This window comes from Ambystoma mexicanum, chromosome 10, assembly GCF_040938575.1.
Source record: "Ambystoma mexicanum isolate Mex_15411 chromosome 10, UKY_AmexF1_1, whole genome shotgun sequence".
NCBI classification, from domain to species: domain Eukaryota; kingdom Metazoa; phylum Chordata; class Amphibia; order Caudata; family Ambystomatidae; genus Ambystoma; species Ambystoma mexicanum.
The window spans coordinates 453,855,922-453,876,389 of NC_090932.1; the positions used below are offsets into that span (position 1 = coordinate 453,855,922).

A 20,468-nucleotide genomic window follows, 5' to 3' on the forward strand; every position below is an offset into this window, starting at 1 on the left:
ACATGCAATGGCGGGCAACCATGCCTGAGAGGCCATGGAAATGAAGGGTTGGTTGATATGGGGGGTTAGCCAAGGGGGTTGCAATTCCGTACCGCTGGCGTATGGTGCGGCGAACTAAGGAAAGGCGAGGAGCACAGCTCAGGTTAGGACTCTTGAGTTGCACCGACGGTTGCGGGCTAAGGGTGGCAGTACGACATCAGGGAGCTAAAACAAGCAGTCGGGGGCTCCGTGGATCCGGTTTTGAGGTTCAGTCAGCTCAGCTATGGTTCACCATTGTTGGGGTTGGAGGCGACTGGAGGTTTGTAATAGGACGCGATAGGCTAGGCAGCCAGGCCGAAGGGGAAGCTGGTATGACTTGGGGTATGAGATACAAGTCACAGGTTCAAAGCCCAATAAGGCCTACTCAGCTTTCACCCTTCCAAGGACAGTAGACAATTACCAATAGCGGTTGGGTTGATAGTAAGTGAAGATGGGGGCTGTATAGAGCGTCGGATTAAAAGCACTAGAGAAACAACGCGTCAACAGCATTATAGAAGTTTGCCCGGTTCCGGGTCGCTAGTCAACGGTAGCAGTCTGCATGCAGAGAAAAGCTAAAGTATGGACAGCACAGCAGCGCGGACATTAGCATAGCTCGTGGCCTCGTTCCAGACTTGCTGCCGGCGCCATTAAAAGGTGCCTGCGGTGGCGAATGGCTAGCCGTCCTTCTGGTTGAATGCGAAGGAAAGGGGCTCAAGGCTAAGAAAGGGGAGTTGGTTACGCTAGGAAGATTGTGCATCTAGGAATTCTCCTTACACGGGGTGGCCTCAGGCGATTCTCCGATCAAGCAACTACTTGGCTGGTGGTAACATAGGTTTTGGAATGGGCAGGAAAGGGCAGGGATCGTTCAACAAGCGGCGGATTGTAAAGTAAGGTGGAGCAGGTTCCCGACTCCTTGGGTCCGGGTCGGACATGGAACCGCGGGATGGTGACTATGGGTTAAAAAAGGTTAGCAGCGTGGTAAGCCTCAAACCGCGGGGGTGTGGGGGTAACTCAAGCACCTACGCAGTAACAGGCGATATTTTATTCCAAAGAGGGACGCCTTACCAGGGGGAGAAGTATCCTGGTACGGTGTGACAGGGAGAGTGCCGGTAGGGGGCTGAGGACGCCAGCGGCATTGGGGTCCCACAAGTTGGGGAACTACCGTCATAGGGTACGGGGGAGCAGTGCAGGGTTTTGGCAGGCGCCCGTAAAGGATTAATTCATGTGTACAGCCAGGTTCAAGGTGTGTTAGGGCCACGTTTAGATGGGCCGGCGGGACATCCCACCAGCAGCGAACTGATTGTGTGCGGCCATGGGAAAGGCAGAACGCGGCAGCCACTGGTCACCTTGCTTAGTCCACCGGCGGAGATTATACTAGATGGCGTCAGATGAAACCACAGCGCTTTCCCGTGGAATTGCTCATTAAAGGGTTAATTATTTCAAGGGGGCCATGGGCTGCCGAGGCTGAGCGTTCCATAGGGATCATAATTGGTGCTCTGTGCAGGGCAGCTACTACGGGCTGCACAGGTTGGCTGAAGTGCCGCTGTTGCTAGAGGCAACTCTGGTCGGAGGATGGCATTTTTACTGCATGGGCAGGTGAAGCTCGCTTTTAAATGGGGCAGGTCAAAGGGAGACTGGTGGGCTGAGCTAGCACGAACTTCCCTCCCTCTCGCTCGGACGGGGCCACATAACCCAAGAGGTGTCTGGTAGGTGGGGTAACTCTTTAGGACACCCCTGGGTGTCAGGGTGGTGGCATACGACACGTATTGAGGGTAAACCAATACCTCGGGGGGTGAAGGTTCTGGGGTCGGTTTGGGTACCCACAAGCTGGGGTAAACCGGGACTTCGGGGGCCTGGAAAGGGTGAGCTTGACTGGAGGGGCCCAGTGGGGTACACAGCTGTTCAATTTGCGGCCAGGTCACGTCCTAATAATTAAAGTGGGGGTGCTCATCAACAAACAATGCGAGTTGGCACCCTCGGTAATTAACAGGTCAAGGTCTCATAGTGTTTAGGACACTGGAAGGGGGCATTCTAACTCGTATTGCACTTCTCGGGCCGGCACCTCTGGGGAGCCTAACGGCAGGGGCGGCTGGTGGGAACAACAAGGGACCAGCTTCGCCCAAAAATGAAACGGCGCTCTCCCCGCCTACGGACACTTGCAAGGGCAGGGTAGGCTCAAGCACAAAAGAGTGGGAGAGTTGGGCCCACCAAGGACTTGGTGCAAAAGAATAAGGGGAAACAAGTAACTCCTGCAAGGGCAGGCAGGGGTGTCCCGGAGCTGGCCCGCCCTGGGTAAGGCGGAGGTTAAGGCGGAGCAGGAGGGGAACGGTCTTTTGCACGCCGCTGACCGGCGCCTCTTGGGAGCCTAACGGCAGGGGCGGCTGGTGGTAGCAACAAGGGACCAGCTTCGCCCAAAAATGAAACGGCGCTCTCCCCGCCTACGGACACCTGCAAGGGCAGGGGGGCTCAAGCACAAAAGATGGGGAGAGTTGGGCCTACTACGGACTTGGTGCAAAGGAGTAAGGGGAAACAAGTAACTCCTGCAGGGCAGGCAGGGGTGTCCCGGAACAGGCCCGCCCTGGGTAAGGCGGAGCGGGATGGAAAGGGGACAGAGGAAACAGGGTGCTCTTTGCAGGAGATACCTGCACAGTTGGGTGACTGAGTGAGCGCATGGTCTGAGGTGATGCCCAGGGCAGAATGGAAGTGATTCCCAGGGCAGACTTGAATGGCACGGGGTGCCAGGGATCCAAGGGGTACAACTGCAGGGGCATGGGCGCAGTTTGCTAAGGAAACGGCAAAGCCGGACATATGGGTCATAGACGGGGGAGGTAACGACCGGAGAAGCCTGGGAAGGGGGGCTCTGGGGCAGGGGATGATGGTTTCCCTACAGCAATTGGCCAGTCGAGTGGGTGAAACAGAAATCATTGGGTCAGAGATAATCCCGAGGCCGGAATGGTCAATGGCAAATTCTGCAGGGGCTGTGGCCGGATCAGGCCCGGCTTGATTAAGTTAAAGTACCCGGGTTTTTCAGAAGGAGGGGGTGCATTTGTCACCAGGGCACAATTGTCATCACTGGGGTTGGAGCTAGTTTACGGGATCCTTTGTGAAAAAACCCTAGAAAAGTGAGGAAGGCAGCAAGGGGGAGCCACGGTGGGCGGAAACCCACCCGTGGCGTGGCGGTGTTTGGGCAACCAAACACAAGAGACAGACTCCGGAGGAGCCAGGAGAAAGCCGGAAGGGTCTTCGCCCTTCTCGGACCAGCGCCCCTTGGGAGCCTGAACGGCAGGGGCGTCTGGGGGGAACAACAAGGGCTCAGCTTCCCCCAAGGAAACGGCACTCTCCCCGCCCAGGAATACCTGCATGGGCAGGTGAAGCTCAGGCGCAAAGGGTTGGGAGAGTTGGGCCTATAATGGACTTTGGGAAAGAAAGGGGGAAGCAGGTCATTGGACACCTAAACATAGGATTACATCCAGATTTCTCCTATATTCAACATTACGAAGGACTCTCGACTTTCTGGGTATGGCCGATTGGAAGTTCCAAGGTGGGCAAGTCCTGGGAGCACCTACAGTGTATTTGTTTCACGCTCTACCTAAGTTGAGGTAGTCTAACACTAGCACTTATCACAAAGAGAAACAAAATAAGGAGGACCTTAGCAGGTGTGCAGGTTATATGCCTATATGTAAGTTGGTATGCGAAACAATCAACTTATCGGGCATGTGGATACTTGGCAAACACCCTTACAGAGCATGTGAACGTGGCAATATTTGTGCACTGGATATGAGTAAAGTGGCAAAACCAGCTACTAGCCATGTGCTACTGGAAATATCTGTAAGCAGACATTCGGAGACTATCATATCAGTTACTGGGCATGTGAAAAAGGTTACCCTTTTGCGACTGCGATTGCACAGCCTCTATCAGACTTACACCTCCAGCCCCCACCATACTAAAAATGTGTGTTTTTGGGAAAGTAATTGTTAAGACCTATCACGCGAGATCTCGCCCGGCCGAGATCTCGCAAGAGGCTGAGAAACAGTAAGAAAAAATTGGGAGCAGAGAAAACAGGGTGTCGGGGAGGTGGGGGGGGGGGGGGTTAGAAAGACACAAGAGAAGACAAATGTGGGAGAGATTCTGCAGAGACTTAAAAACTAAACCGTGGAAATTGAATTTAAACGAGAATAGAAAGTAAGCCAAGGCAAAGAGGAAAGAGTGGAAGCAAGAGTCGCGAGAGGACAGCGAGATAGCACGTGAATAGACGAGTACGAGTTCTAGATTGCTTTAAGGGTACTTGGGTGCGAGACAGGAACACCAAAGAGAAGAGCAATAGAAGAGGCGAGACGATTAGTGAGTCTAGTAGTAGTTTAGATGCATGAAAAGAAAGGGATGCGCCTACAAATATTAACGAGAGATGTGAGCGATAGGAGCGAGATATAGAATGATACGCGCAAAGGCGTGTGAAGCCTCCAAAGATTACGAGCCATAGGGGTACATAGCAAAGTCATACATATATCCTGTGCCGTTTGCTTGTTAAACGGCAGTGATCAGTGGAGACGCACATAAATAGTTACTTTTTAACACCCCACTTTACAGTCGTCTTAGGCAAATCTGCATGTCATCACAAAAACATGCATAACATTGAGCCACTGCCCTTTTCAAAACTTTTTTAAATGCTTTAGGCGTTTGCATTTATTTGTTGTATTCCTCACAATCACCACAAGAGGGCATTCCAACTCTAGACAACCAACTACCGGCAGTGGCCACGTGCGCAAACCCAAAACAAAATGTATATCAGTAAATCGTTAGATCCGGCCCTCTGTTCGGTACACCCCGTTTCGGCGCAGGCCGATTTGCCGCGACCAGTTCGGCGCGGCCAGTTCGGCGACGGGACGTTTTGGCGCGGCAGCACATGCCTTCCCACGAGTTACTGTGTTCAGCTGCACCTTTCCATTGTAAAACTTTAAACCATACGTAATGAATCAATTTTACTGTAAACATGTGCAGCCAGGGTTTTCCAGCTCATCATTTTGAAATGGGCATCTGTGCATTTCAGCCGGCTCTGCAATTATTTCCCAATATGTCCAACCCCCACCCCAAAGGGACGAGGTGACATAGTTTGAAGCAGGCTGCCATTACCTAAGGCACCTTTGAACCCGTCGCTCCACACCGCCCCTTAGAGCATGGCGAGCATTATTTAGTCTACACTGAGCACTTTCCACGCCCCCTCGTTAGAGACCCACCTTGATTGCTCATGCCACTGAAAGTACTGTTTACATCACCACCCCTTGTGCTATATTTATTGGATGCGGAATAGGATGCCAAGGTTAACGATAAGACTAAAGGAGTTAAACCTATCCATCCTCTTCGCAGTCCGTTTGACCAGATTGTGCAAGTTCCAAGTGTAAAATGTAATGCGTTTGCTGGTTGTGCCAAGAAGGAAGGAAAGACATGCAGATGGGCGGAAGGGCAGTATTACCCAGCTTCGAATCCTTTAATTTCAATGCAGCCAGTTCGGCGCGGGCAGCCGCGCCGAACCGTCTCCTGCACCGAACTGGCTGCGGCAAATCGGCCCACGCCGAACCCGCCGCGCCAAAATGTCCTGCTCCGCCCTCTGTTTTCGTTTGCTCTTCTGCATTGCCCACCTGGGCTACACCAGCTGGTGTGACCTTCCCAGTTCAGTGCAGCTTTTGACTTTCTTGGAGCTCGGCTGCTAACCTTAAAACTGGTCTCAACATTCATGCTTTAGGTAGTGGACAGGGATTATCTGAGAGCTTTTCTCTTAACTGGATGAAGTTTCAGTTGAGAAGGGGTGCCAACCATGCCGATCCACATGTAGAAGAGTGAGTCACTTTCACCCCGGAGAAAAACAGATGATGTGTTTTTGTGCAGCATTGTTTAGAGATCTGCAACCTGCCTCTCTGTTGACGTTTTGGGCTTCATCGACCATGATCTTTCACCATTGGCTATGCTCGTGAGTCCTGACGGGAGTTGTGGTCTATATATATATATATTTTTTTTTTATTGTGTTAGGGGCTTATGCAGCAAGTAAATTGTGTTTTAAAGCAGCCACACGGCAACAGGAAGGGAGCATGGGGTTGAAAAACAAAACCCTGACGGATAAAGAAAGACCTACTAGGCCTTGTGAGCATTCAGATCGTGTAAGTGCAGAGAGAGGAGAGGGGTGGGCAAGAGGGAGTGAGGGGGTAAGTGCTAGGAGTGCCCATGAGTGAGCAGCAGATATAAGTGCCCAGTGGAGGAAGTGCTAGGGAGAGGTCAGATGCCAATAAATAGGTAAGTGCAGGCCTACAGTGGCATATGCCAGTGGGTGCCAAAGCAAGTGCTGGGAGTAGGAGGAGGCTGAAGGTGATTGGGTGTGGGAGGCCAGAGCCCAGAAGGACACATGGACCGTGGTCACCAATCTCAGCAACTCTGGGATTAGCAGAGGAGGGAAGATGGGAAGGAGGAGTAGAAAAGGAAAGTCTTGAGGAGCTTTTGAAATTTGAGGAGATCTGGCTCAAGACGAAGAGGAAAGGGGAGGCTGTCCCATAAGAGGGAGCAAGCTTATGAAGGATCGGCCACCAGCCCTCTGTTTAGCGAAGCGCTTGACACAAAGTTGGTCCCGGAAGAACAAAGATCTTGAGGGAAAGTATTTAGTAAGAGCAAGTTGTAGATAGCGTGGTCCCCGGCCGCAGACAGCCATATGGATGATGCAGAGGGATTTTAATTTGATCCTTGCAGCAACCAGGAGCCAGTGGAGAGTTTTTAGGGCAAGGGATGCAGTCCCAGGGCTTGAGGCCAAGGATATGTCTTGCTGCCCTATTCTGGATTAGCTGGAGGGGTCCTACAGAGGAAGAGGGTAGATTCAGGTAAAGGCTATGGCAGTAGTCTAGCCTGGAGAGAACCAGTGCTCTGGAGACATTGATCTTCTGAAGGAAAGGGAGAAAAGGAGAATTCCATTCAGAAGGAAGAGTTGAAAATGGGCTTTCTTGACAAGGTCCTGAATGTGAGGGAGGAAGGAGCGAGAGGAATCGAAAATGGCTCCAAGGTTTCTGGCGTCAGATGAAGGGGTGTAGGGAGGAGCCCATCGAGGATGGCCAGAGTGAAGGGAAGAAAGAGGGAGCAGGAGTCCCAATCAGAAGGATCTCAGTCTTGCTGACATTAAGGCAGAGATCGTTGGAAGGGCACCAGGACTGGATGGCAGATAGGCCGTCCGGAATGATGGAAGAAGTAAGAAGAGGGTCAGAGGGAAGTTTGAATAAGAGTTGCGTCATCTGTGTAACACTGGTAGTTTTGGGAAGAAGGTGGAAATTAGGTATGTCAGTGGAGCAAGGTAAGTGTTGAAGAACCAGGGAGAGAGGTTGAAGCCCCCGGGGACACTACATGTGGAGCAAGAGGTAGGGAAGGAGAAAGTGCCCAGAATAACCTGCGATGGATGGTCAATGAGGAAGGTCAGCCAGTCCAGTGCCCCCTCCAAGAAACCCAGGGTATCGTGGTGCTGTTTTACGAGGATGGAAAGGTTGACTGTGTCAAAAGAAGAGGACAGCTGGAGAGTTGGAGTCCAGAGATGCAAGCAGCTCTTCACAGGTGTGTTCAGAAGAGCAGTTTCCGCGCCTCTGGGTGCATGGAATCCAGATTGATGGCCGTGGAGACAAGCAACAAGTTCAGTGTGTGAGGTAAGTTGGGGGAAGACCAGCTTCTCCAGGAGTTTCCCAAGGAAGGGGGTGATAGATATGGGTGGTAGTTGGCTGGACAAGTGGGGTCTGCTGAAGGTTTTTTCATGAGGGAGCGCACAAGGGAGTGCTTGAAGGAAGAGGGGAAGATCAATTGGCAAAACAGTGGTTGCAGAAATCAGCGAGTGCAGGGGCAAGAGAGCCAAAATTGTTCTTAATGGTTCTGGAGGAGCAGGGGAAAACTTGTTTGGAGGAGACCTTCATGGAGAGGACAACTCTGGTGACCACATCAGGTGTGACAGGGGAGGAGGAACGGGACAGAGGGAGGAAAAGAGGCCATAGGAGGCAAAGGTGAGGGTGAAGGAGAGGGGGAAAGTGAAGCAAGGGTGCTCATGATGTCCTGAGTTTTAGCAGTGAAGTATGCAGCCAATGCATTGCAGAGGGTTTAGGAGGGGAGGGGTGAGGAGGAGACTGCGGAAGGGTTGGCTAGTTCCCTGCAGATTTTAAAGGGTTCAGCTGGGTTGTTGGATGCATTAGAGACGCGTGCCTGGATGTTTGCCCTTTTCTTGGCGCAGATGGAAAGTCTGTAATGTCTTTGGAACAGGCGACAGGCCAGTTTGTCAGAGGTTGAACCAGCGGTCTGCCAATTCAGTTTTGCAGCTATGCACTTGTGTTTCAGGGATGCAAGTTCAGAGTCGTACCAGGTGTTACACTTCGAGACAGATTTCCGGCGGATCCTCATGACTGGGGCAATAATCTCAAGAGTGTTAGTAATGGCCAGATGCAGGTTGCTGAGAGCAGAGTCAGAAGCAAAGTCTGTGGTTCGGGAGAGAGGGGATGAAGGTGGATGCGAAGGCAACAGCTGACACTCATTTCATCAGACGGATGTTATGAACGAGGTTGGCAGGTGGTGGGCCCGAGAGGACCCAGGTGAGAGTAGAGGAGTGGTCTGACCAGGAGGGAGGGGTGATCAGTGGGGAGGAGTGTGAAAGATCAGAGTGGATGAGGGCATCACAGTGTGTGTCCATCTGAGTGGGTTGGACCAGAAGGGAGAATGGAGAGGGAGAGCGAGGTGCAAAGTTCATGGAAGAGAGTGGATGCCGTGATAGAGGAGTCCAGATGGATGCTGAAATCGCCCATGAAAAGGAGTTTAGAGGTGGTTATGAGGTGAGAGGAGCAGAAATCAGCCTAGTAGGAGAGGAACAAGGTGATAGAGCCAGGTGACCTGTAGATAGTGGCAATGGTCAGAGAGGAGGAGGGAGAGGTGACCAGCTTGCAAACCAGGGTCTCAAAGGAGGAGTAAGGCTGGGTGGGTATGAGGGAAGAAGGGACCCACTCAGGGAGAATCAGGGCAGCCCCACCGCCAGCACGGTTGGGGCGAGGCTTGGAGATGATCTTGTAGCTCTCAGGGAAATGGGAGTCAAAAGCAGTGACTGAGCTGGCATTGAACCACGTCTTGGTGAAAGTGAGGATGTCAGGGTCAATGTCTTCAAGAAGGAGGCAGATGTCGACTTGAGTGTTGGATGGCTGAACGAGCGTTAAGTGTTGTTAGATGAGGGAGGCCTCCACCTTTGAAGGTTTTCCGAGGAGGGGTACAGGGGCACGGTACACCAGTCAGAGGAGGAGGCATAGAGAGTGAAGAGGGGGTAGCAGATGTGAGAAGGAAGTTAATGGGGGACGGCAGTCGCCGGTCACAGAGAAGGAGGTTGGGCTGAGGATCCTGAACCAAGACAGTGCGAGTGTGATAGCCATTAATGATACACATGGATGATGTGAAGCCCGCCAAGTGGACTTCCCACTTGGTGCCACCATTAATGGGAAAGGATGTAAAACGAGGGGGGAGAGTAGAGTCCATAGATCTGGGGAGAGGACAGAGAAGAGGATATGACTGAAGACACGTCTGGAAGTTGCACTGACATAGGTATCTGCGATGGGAGGCCAGGCTTAGTGGCCAGGATGTCTTTTTTATGCTTTTTTTCTTCTAGACTTCGTGAGAGAGGGAGGGTAGTTGATATTGTAGCAGTTAGAGAAGATAGGGGAGATGTTCAGTGCCATAGGTGTGGCAAGGGATAGTTAAAGGAAAGAGGAGTGGCTGCACAGCACATTCCTAGCTCAAGCTTACCAGGCGGCCTAGTAGTCGGTCTAGTAGTTACAAAAGGACACAAAGGACACACAATGCAATGCAAAGCACACACCTATATACACATTTCAAAAAAGGTACAGAAAAAGCAATGCAAAATGAGGTGCAAAGATGTTAAAAAGCACACAGCTAGATTTTAATTTCAAAAGAGACACAAAATGCAATGAACGGAGAAGTCGATTAGGTGATGCAAGGAAGGTAGAGTGAGATAGGCACAGATTTGGGTCAAAGTTGTCAGTGGCAGAGACAGTTGAAAAGTTTAGCCATCACTCACTGATAGATCTGTAGGGAGCGTGGAGGTGCAGGGGCCCAAGTTTGTGGGGCAGCAGGCTGTACATCAGGAGGCTGCTTCATAGTAAGAAGAGGGGGGTAAAAGGCTGGGGGCCCTCTGAGCCGTCCTCGACCCACACAGGCGCAGGCAGGAGCCTTAGTATTGGGCCTTGGAGGCAGGCCAGCTTTCGCCTGCCGGCACACGGCAGCATAGAACGCTGCAACACGTCTTAAAAATGATTTCATATTATAGATGGATCTGTGATAAATGGAAGTGCGCCCAGTGTGCAGCTACTTTGTAGTGTGCAAAGGCCCCACAATAGCCCAACAGGGCTTGCCTTTCGTGTGGGAGGTGGGCCGTCTTCCAAACCTTGTAGTGGGGAGAGGGGCCTGTGCTGGTCCAGATGGCTTCCCAGGCTAATGGATGCTTATGAGGAGCATTCAGGTTCCACACTTGAAAGCGTACAGGGCCGGTAATGGCCCGCCAACCGAACTTATGATATGCCCAAGCAAAGCAAAGGCTCAGGGCTGTAATCTGCCCAGAATGCCCACAAACACAGAGGGGAAATTGCTATTTGCATCGCAGGGCTAACTCTGGGGGGCAAATACAAAGTGTTTTTATGTTTTACTTGAAATGGGCCGCTTGCGTATTCCGCATAGACAATTTTCCATAAAATAAAGAGCAAGATGTCTGCTGCCATGGGTGGGGGCTTAGAATGAGCAAGGAGGTGAGTGCGAAGGGCTGAGAGGGTGAGCAGTAAAAAGAAAATGAACAAACCCAAGTGAAAGACGCCAAAGCCGGGAGAATGTGGGCATGGATTGTGGATTCATGTTCGTTTCCGGCCTACTGATGGCCTGGTGCCTTTTCCCTAGGTTCAAATAAAAGATCTGTAAAGCCAAATCTGGCAGGGAAGGCACTGAGAGGTTAGCCAAACCCGGCAGCAAAGCGGCAAGGCTTAGTCTCAGAAAGAGTGTGAGAGTGGTCTACGGCTACAATGAGTCTACACAGAGGAACCCCAGTAATTCCAATTAGACAAGGAAAGTATATACAAATACAATTACTCACAAGGCCTTCAGATTAGACACTAAGCAGATGAAAAGGCCAGGCAAATATTGTCACACAAAACCCAGATATATACATTGACCGTTGGGGGAGAGAGAGAGAAGCATTTGATACAATGACCAGTGCAATACAGTGAGATTATGAATAGAAACACTTTCTCACTACGCTGGCATGGTAATATTCATTCAACACACATGAATCATCAGGGTAGCACAGCCAACACATGTTTCAACCCTCTGGGTCTTTATCTAGGCAAAGTGAACCTAAACTAATTTAATCACCAAAAACCGGCAATTAAACAATAACCTCATCAGTCCAGATTGTAAACATTAACTGGTACAGTGGCTGTTTCCAAAAATGGTAGCCATTAGTTTCATCAAAGTCCAAGAATGTAAACTCTAGTATTTCATGAGCCCCGTTGAGCAGGAAAGTACATTGATACCAATGATACAGAAGTTTCCGGTTCGCTGTTTGGGCAAGGAGATGCAATACAAGTAAATAGTTCAGATACATAAAGATAGAAAGAACTCTTAGAAGCAACAGAAAACCACTTCCCTAATTCTTATGAAGTCCAATCCTAAAATGGGTTGGTGCCTTGTGCCCAAAAGTCACCAGTTCCAAAGTATACACTTCTTCAGTTAGGTTTCTATAGAGATTTGCAGTGTCACTGGTTATGGTTAATAAAGAGTCAAAGTTTTAAGTAAAATTCAGATTAGGACTCGGCTCAATCCAACACACTAGTTTAGTCCTAAGGAGTGATCCTTAACCCAGGTTCCACCACCAACGGTCAGGTAAGCGTGAGTTAGGGCCATGACTTTACACCTCAGAAACAGGTATGACATGCATTACTTACCGTAAAAGCATTTCTGATGATTGTATCTGCTTAGATTCACATGCTGTGCATATGGTCCGACATCCAGTGGTAACCGCGGAGTATTGCATCTGGTCTTTCGGGGGACCCAAAGGGGACGTCGGCATAGGCGTGTCTGAAACACTATCCCTATCGTGACGTGTGTAGTACCCAAACTCCCTCACGCGCCGAGGTCCCTCCGATTGTATTTTTTCTGCCATGAGGGTGCCCAAGGCTATAGTGAGTGAGTACATGAAGAGAGAAAGTAGTAAGAAGTCTATGTTCCTTCCACCCCGAGCGGGGAGGCAGGGAGGGCGCATGTGAATCTAAGCAGATACAATCATCAGAAATGCTTTTACGGTAAGTAATGCATGTCTTCTGATGCTTGTTAATCTGCTTAGAATCACATGCTGTGCATAGACTAGCGAGCAGTACCAGGAGTTGGAGGTGGGTTGTGAGAAGGAACAGTAGAAAAAAGATGTCTTAGTACTGCTTGTCCCACCTGAGAATCAGACCTAGAATGAGTGTCTAGGCAATAGTGTTGTGTAAAGGTGTGTACAGAACTCCAGGTTGCCGCTTTGCAAATGGACTCTAGGGGAACATTTGCAATGAATGCTATGGATGCCCCAGTGCCTCGAGTAGAATGTGCTCTAGGCTTGAAGGGCAGTTATCTCTTTGCAAGAGTGTAACATAGTGTGATGCATTTGACAATCCACCTTGATATTGCTGATTTAGAGACAGGGTCCCTTCTCTACCAGCTGCCACTGAAACAAAAAATTGTTTAGTTTTCCTCAGTGGTTTAGTTCTATCCATGTAGAACATGACTGCCCTGCGCACATCTAGTGTGTGAAGGCTTCTTTCGGCCATGTTAGTAGGTCTCTGGAAGAACGTGGGTAGTTCGATTGACTGGTTCACATGGAACTTCGAAATAAATTTCAGCGCAAATCTTGGATGAGTGCGCATAACTACTTTATCTTTGTGGACTGTAACAAAGGGGTCCAAGACCAAGAGTGCCTGTAGTTCGCTAACTCTTCTGATAGAAGTGACAGCTACTAGAAAGGCTGTCTTGTAAGTCAGGTCTTTCAGACTAGCTTTATGCATAGGCTCAAAAGGGGGTCCCATGAGCCTAGTTAAAACCACATTTAGATCCCACCCAGGGGCTGGGCGAGTGATGGGGGGATACATTCTTTTAACCCCTTCCATAAAGGCTTTAATCACATGTATTTTCCACGACACCTTCTGCTGTGACGTGGTGTAGGCTGACAACGCTGCTAGGTGAACCTTTAAGGAATTGAAGACTAACCCAGAGTCCAACAGATGGGTTACATATAACACAATGTGTGAAGGCGAACAATCGGTGGGATTGACGCCTTTGGAACTGCACCAAATGACAAAAAGTTTCCATTTGCTGGCATAGCAATAACGTGTGCTAGGTTTTCTTTCCTCCCTCAGTATGTCCATGCATCTTTGAGGGAGTTACAGATGTACAAACTCTATGACTTCAGGAGCCAGGCTGCTAAATTCAGAGTTCGTGGGCATGGGTGCAGAGTCACCCCCCTGTCCTGAGACATGTTGTACGGGCAGGGCAGCTTGACTGGTGGGGAGAGGGACATTTCCTTCAGGTGCGCAAACCAGCATTGGCGGGCCCACAAGGGAGCCACCAGAATCATGGTGACTGGTTCCTGGTGCATCTTGTGCACCGTCTTGTTCAGAAGGGGAGTCGGGGGAAAAGCGTAAACAAATTTAGCCCTGGAAAGTGAGTGCCCCCCTGCTTGTTCAGATAATACATTGCTGTTGTGCTGTCGGTTAGGACCAGAACTGTCTTCCCTTGCAGTTGCTCCTGAAAGGCCTTCAATGCTTTGAACACTGCTAGTAGCTCCAGTAGGTTTATATGGTTGGACGCTACCTGAGGGGACCACACTCCGTGCGCTGTCTGTTGAAGCAGGTGAGCCCCCCCCACCCTGTGAGAGATGAGTCTGTCGTGAGAGTGGCTTCCACTGCAGGGATGGTGAAGGTTTTCCCCTTCAAGAGGTTCTCCCTCGACCACCACTGCAGAGAGAACGAGGGCTGGCGAGACAACTAACAGATCTTCCCATTGTCCGCTGGCCTGACACCACTGGCTGTTGAGCCACTCCTGCATGGCAAGCATGCGCAGCCGCGCGTGGGGGACCAAGTATATGCATGACGCCATCATCCCTAGCAAACGCATAGCTTTGCGTACCGTCAGCTTCCGACTGGCTACATACTGAGGAACTTGAGAGAGCATGTTCTGAACCCTCTCGCTGGAAGGGAAGACTAGACCGTCTTCCGTGCGCATTAGAGCCCCCAGGAACTGTTTTACTTGGCTGGGGACTAAGCTGGATTTCTTTTCATTGATAGAAAATCCTAGGCTGAACAGTAGGTCTACTGTCTTTTGGGTGTTCGAAAAACAAACGTCGAACGAGTCCCCCGTGATGAGCCAATCGTCGAGGTAAGGGTAAACTGGAACTGAAAGTCTGCGCAGGTGTGCTGCTGCCACTGCCAGGACCTTGGTAAACAACCGTGGCGCCGAGGCTATGCAGAAGGGGAGTACCTTGAACTGGTAGTGTTTGTCCTGAATCACAAACCTTAGGAATTTTCTGTGCGCTGGCAGCATTGAAATATGAAAGTATGCATCTTTCATATCCAATGTTGTCATGAAGTCCCCTTGTTTTAGCAATGGGATCACCTCTTGAAGTGTTACCATGAGAAACTTCTGGGGCTTTATGAACTTGTTCGCTGGGCGCAGGTCTAGAACAGGACGCATGGTGAGATCCTTTTTGGGTACAAGGAAGTATATTGAATAAACACCCTTGTTTACCTGAAGAATCAGGACGGCTTCTATGGCGTCCTTTCCCAGCAGCGCCTCCACCCCTTGGACCAGGATCTGCAGATGTTCCGGTGAAAGCGTCAATGTTTTGGCCGTCTGAACTGTGGGGGGTCGGACGAATTCCACGCAATAACCGTGGGCGACCGTCTTTAATACCCACTGGTCTGAAGTTATCCCCTCCCATGCCTTGAGGAAAGATGTTAATCGCCCCCCGACCGGGGAGACATGGGAGGGGACCTGAACTTGGTGGTCATTTCTGACCCGATGTTGACGCACCTCTGGAATTGGAGCCTCTGCCTCTATTCTTTCCGCGCTTCTGACCCCTCTGGGGGTAGTAAGTGGGGCTTGCAGCCGGTTTATTTGCGTTGAAGTTGCCCGTCCCGAAATTATTTTGAGAATTGCTGCCCCTCTGTGAGGAGGGTTTTTGGGAAATTTGGTGCAGCGACTTAATAGTCTCATGCTCCTTCTTGGCTGTCTCCAAAGCATCGTCTACCGCCTTCCCGAAGAGGTTGGCCTCTTCTATGGGTTTATTGATGATGGATGCCCGGGTCTCAGGCCTGAAACCTGACGTACGCAGCCACGCGTGTCTCTTTAGGAGAGTACCCTGTGCGAGAGACCTGCCTGCTGTCTCTGCGGAGTCCAGGGTATTCTTTACAACATTTTGATTGGCAAGTTTACCCTCAGAGACAATGGCGAGAAGCTTGGCTCTGGTTGGTTCCGGAACCTCTTGGAGGCCTTCCTGGAGTAGGTTCAATTGGGCGTCGACGTAGCTTGCCAATAACGTTGTGTTATTGGCAATCCGGACAGTATAAGCAGCCACCAACGTGACCCTTTTGCCTAAGGCATACAACCTTTTGGACTCCTTGTCCGGGGGTGACTCTCCCGTGGCAAGGGGAACCCCGGCTCTCTTGCGAGTGTTGGTCACCACCAGCGAGTCTGGGATTGCGTGCCCTTTGATGTAAAGCGGGTCGGTGGGGGAGGGCCGGAAGAGTTTTTCGACCCTTGGGTTCACAGCCCTCGTCTGAGCGGGTGTGAGTAAAGAGGCAAGCCGTCTCTTTACAGAGCTCAGGAGAGGGATAGACTGGCTAGCCGGAGGCTTGTCATTAATAATGTTTTCCGCGAAATCCTGTTCAGGCAATGCCTTAATCGTGGCAATTTTAAAGAATTCAGCTGCTTTTTTGAACGTGTTGTTGGAAGCCATTTGATCATCCACCGGGCGAGCCTGCCTAACCAGTGTGGATGGGGGGGAGTCGAGGCAAACAATATCAGAATTGTGATTGTCCTGCTGGGTGTCCTCCCAGTTGTCCGTTGCGCCTTGATCTTCCCCATAATTGTCCAGAAAAGAAGTCTCCTCTTCTTCTGTATAGATGTCTCTATCCGTGTCCTTCTGGACATCTTCTTGATAATCAGCATAGTGTTGAACATCTAGGTGTTGGGCAACTTGTGTATGAGGGTTATGGTCTACCCAAGCTGTTTTCGGCGGAGGTTGATCAGAAGCACCGAAAACCTGTTGCAGCCGATCCATATACCCCTCAAATTGCTCCGCGGTCCACTTGGATGACCCAAATGGACCCAGCTGAGCAGGAACCGGGTCCTCCGCCCTAAGGCGTTCAGAGGATCTCCTCAGGGTGCTTGAGAGGGGTATCTGGCTCTCTTCGTAAGAGTCCTCAGGATTGTCTTCCAAAACCGTGGAAAACCTTTCGGCGGATTGGCCCATAACTGTGGGCGAAACCGGTACTAGGCCCACCGCTGTAGAAATCCTGTTGATGTTCTTACTGATAGTTACCGAATCTTCGGGGGACAAAGCCTTCAATGATGGCTTCCCGGGTAGGGGCCTAGTTAGAGGCCTACTCGTAGTTTTCGGGCCTGCACGGGCCTTGGAAACCTTGTAAGTCGAAGTTTCTTGTTCAGAAACTTCGGCGTGTGTAGTTTGGGGGGTAGCGTCTTTGTTAAGTTTATTAAGCCCAGTCGTCATGCGCTGCTGCGGATGTGGGGAAGGCTTCGGTTCAGATCGATCCAATGGCGCTTGCGCCTTCTTCGACGTCGTCGAGGAGTGCGCTTGGGTTGTGTGTTGTGTGGTGCGATTGTACGCCCCTGTCACCGAGTGTGGTCCCTGTAGCAAGACCGGAGTCGAGCCTGGAAGGGTCGGGAACGGGCGTGGCGGCTCTAGAATTGTCCGCCTCAAGGTCTACAACGTCCGCGTTGGACGTTGGGTCATCCAATGTACCCCCGTCACTCTCGGCTGGTGTCGCGGCAGGGGAGGGAGGCTCCACGCGTGACATACCGTACGTGGCCCACCGCTTCAACCGGCGCTCCTTAAGGGATTAGGTTTAGGAGTTTATACGCCGAACACCGCTTAGTGCTCTAGGGGGAGACAAGCGTACACGAAGTATGCTCGTCTTTCCACAGATATCTGACCCTTCACAGAGGGCAGAATCTAATTGGAGTCCTTTCCATAGCAGAAGGGAAGGGTGACCAGACCAAAAAGGAAAGAAGTGGAAAAGAGGAAAGACATCATAGCAGTATGGCAAACCCCGAGCCCACTCTCCCTACTGTGTAGGCCGGCCAGAAGGCCCGACCACGTGGAGGTCCGAACGCCGGATCTTAGGTGCCGGAATCCGCAGCTGTAGACGGTTCCCCCGTAGTCTTCGTCAAAGATGTTCTTTATAGACGAAGTGACTTAACAGGGAATAAACCGACAATTCGGTAAGATAAACAATGTCTCATGAAGAGCTCTGCTATAGGGCGACCAGTTATCTGGGCGGAAAAAAACAATCTGAGGGACCTCGGCGCGTGAGGGATTTTGGGTACTACACACGTCACGATAGGGATAGTGTTTCAGAAATGCCTATGCCGACGTCCCCTTTCGGCCCCCCGAAAGACAAGTTGAAATACTCTGCGGTTACCACTGGATGTCGGACCATATGCACAGCATGTGATTCTAAGCAGATTAACAAGCATCAGAAATTAACTTACCCCCTGACTCATTCTTCCAGAGACGACGGGGGGTGTTGCTGAATCTGTTGGGGACGCAATCTTCTGTTCTTGGTCCGATCGAGGAAAGCCCAGGGGTTGCAAGTGCAGAGGTCACTTTCTGTGATGGGATTTAGTTTTGGTCGGTCACAGTGCACAGAAATCAGGTGCAGACAGCTTCCATTAGAAGATGCAAACGAGGAATGTTGAAGACTGCACCTCACAGAATTGAAGGAGTGTTGCAATGGGAGTCACCATGGTCAGGAGGCGACAAGCGATCATCAGGCAGAGAACACAGGAGCGGGTTCAGCACAGTTTTACTTGGTGTGGGACCGCTGAAAATGAAGGAGCAAGCAACTTGTGGCACAAGCTGAAGATCTGCAAAGTTCCAAGGCTGAGCTTAGACGGTGACAGCTTCAGCAAGGTAGCCCAGGAGAGAGCTGGTCAGTCCACCAGTTGGTCCATGGATACGTCTGAAGGCACATCGCAGGCACAGATCCTCGAGCAGGGGTCAGGACTGGTTGTTCCCACTGGCCCATCGGTTGAAGCACCAATGAAGGATTCTTGAGATCAGGACAGAGGAGCAGGGATTAACCGGGACAACACTCAAGACGATGCTGGTCAGCTGCAGGGTTGCCTCCAGGTCTGCAGCGGGCTACTCTTCTTCCTAGTAGTCTTGGCTCCAACAGTGATCTGATTAACAGTTGTAGGAGCCTTCCTTTTACCAAAGATTCAGGCTGGCAGCAAGCCCAGGGCCACCAATGGTATGGATCTTCACCATTCAAACAGCCAGTGGCTATCCACTCATGGATAGCCACTGGTCACCACTTCTGCCCAGAAACAGACTTTCAGGCACCACAGATGTTGATTGGGAATAGGCAGTCCCAGTCCTCTTCTTTGGCACACACAGACACACAACGCCACTTAGCCTGCGAAAGCCACAGCTTTCCCTGGGAAATGGATTTCTGTGTGAGGCTTTTAATGACCTGAGAAGGCAGGAAGAAGGCTAAAGAACAATATGGCCAAAGAACAAGCGAAAAAACTTGTGGCACTGCTGTCTTCGGAGACTAGCCACCTTTTATCGCTATTTGCGTTCAATGCAAAAGTGCACAAGTAAAATAAATAACCCAAAAACAGTAAAAACATCACAGCTGCTACCAGCTTGTCTTGGGCACATTGTAAAAGTAACTAAAAAGCCATTATTTTAAAAGATATAAGGCTACACAGTATCCCAACTGAACTTCACTGTATGGTACTATGAGCAATTGTAACAATACAAGAATATATAAGGAGGCTTATAGTCTCTCAGTACAAATAGTCTTAGGGACTAGTCAGTTTCCCCATAAGAATAAGCAAAACAGGCAAGGGAACTATAGCAGAAGCCTTTACTTACCTCCAAAAAGTCGGGACAGGGTTCAAAATGAGCAAAAAGAAGGGAGTCATTTAGAAATCTATGGAGGTAAAGTTGCAAAAAGAAAATCTTTCCTAACAATTGGCACGAAAACATTGACTTCATCCTAAGTTAGTAAAGGTAATGCAGATGTGTACTCTTGCTCTTTGTAACTAGGGAGATGCGCACCACAGCCGCATCAAACCAGGCAAAAATGTGTCCCTGGGGTTGGAGATGGTACTCTTGTTGTGAGAAAAAATTACTTGCCATTTTGGTGCTGGACTGACTTGTGGTCCGGGCCAGGGGGATATGTAAATTAATATTTCTCTTATATGAACAGGAGTTTAAAAATTATTGGAGCCCCTCCTTAGTGGCCAACATCCCATAGAACAGGCTATTTGGCCTTGTTTGCTTTCGCCAGAGGGCCTTCACACTTTGCTAAATTCAATTACCTTTATGATTTTGATTAACTGACACCATTAGAAACATGCAATGCCTTTTACTGTCTTGGGGCTCTGAAAACATACCTTGGATCATGGCACTCCCGGATCGGTGATGGATCCTTGTTACTCAACGGCAGAAAATTGAAGAACTCCCGGAGGTTCAGCAAGGCGTCAATGTCGTTCTCAAAGGCTCGATGAGCCACACCTGCAAAAAGATGGCGAGAGGGGCATTGAGTTTCCAGGTACATGCCAGATTCAGGTGCTTGACAATGAGGTCAGATGATCCAAACAATTCCATGATTTTCAAAATCCTGATTACAACCTCGCCTTCCGAGCCCTTGAAGGAATGCAGAGCAACATTCATGGCTTGGTAATAGCGTTGTACATTTGCAAGAGAGCCAATGTTGTCCTTGATGGTTCTGGAGGAGCAAGGGGAAACCTGTTTGGAAGAGAAAGAACCTGTTTGGAAGAGACCTCCATGGAGCAGACAACTCTGGTGACTTCTTCAGGTGTGGCAGGGGAGAAGGAGGAGAGAGGGGAAGAAGGAGGATCAGAAGCCGTGGGAGGCAAGGAAGGAAAGTAGGGGTTGGGCGCGAGGGCAGCAAAGGTGCTCAGGATGTCCAGAGTTTTAGTGGTGAAGTGCGTGGCCAGGGACAAAGAGGGGAGGAGGAGACTGCCGAAGGGCTGGCAAGTTCCTTGCAGATTTCAAAGAGTTCAGCCATGTTGTTGGATGCACCTGATACCCTAGCGTGGATTTGGGCCCTTTTCTTGGCACGGATGGAGAGTCTGTATTACCTATGGAGCAGGCG

General features: G+C 50.4%; 1 protein-coding gene across 2 annotated transcripts in view; it reads right to left on the reverse strand.

Moving 5' to 3' along the window:
• Positions 1 to 20,468, reverse strand: part of PCCB (propionyl-CoA carboxylase subunit beta) — a 1,121,578-nt gene that overhangs the window by 757,068 nt on the left and 344,042 nt on the right. For both annotated transcript variants that reach the window (XM_069618020.1, XM_069618019.1), the window contains exon 8: positions 19,744 to 19,864. In XM_069618020.1, the coding sequence (XP_069474121.1) occupies positions 19,744 to 19,864 (121 nt within the window). The remainder of the gene's footprint in view (positions 1 to 19,743; positions 19,865 to 20,468) is intronic.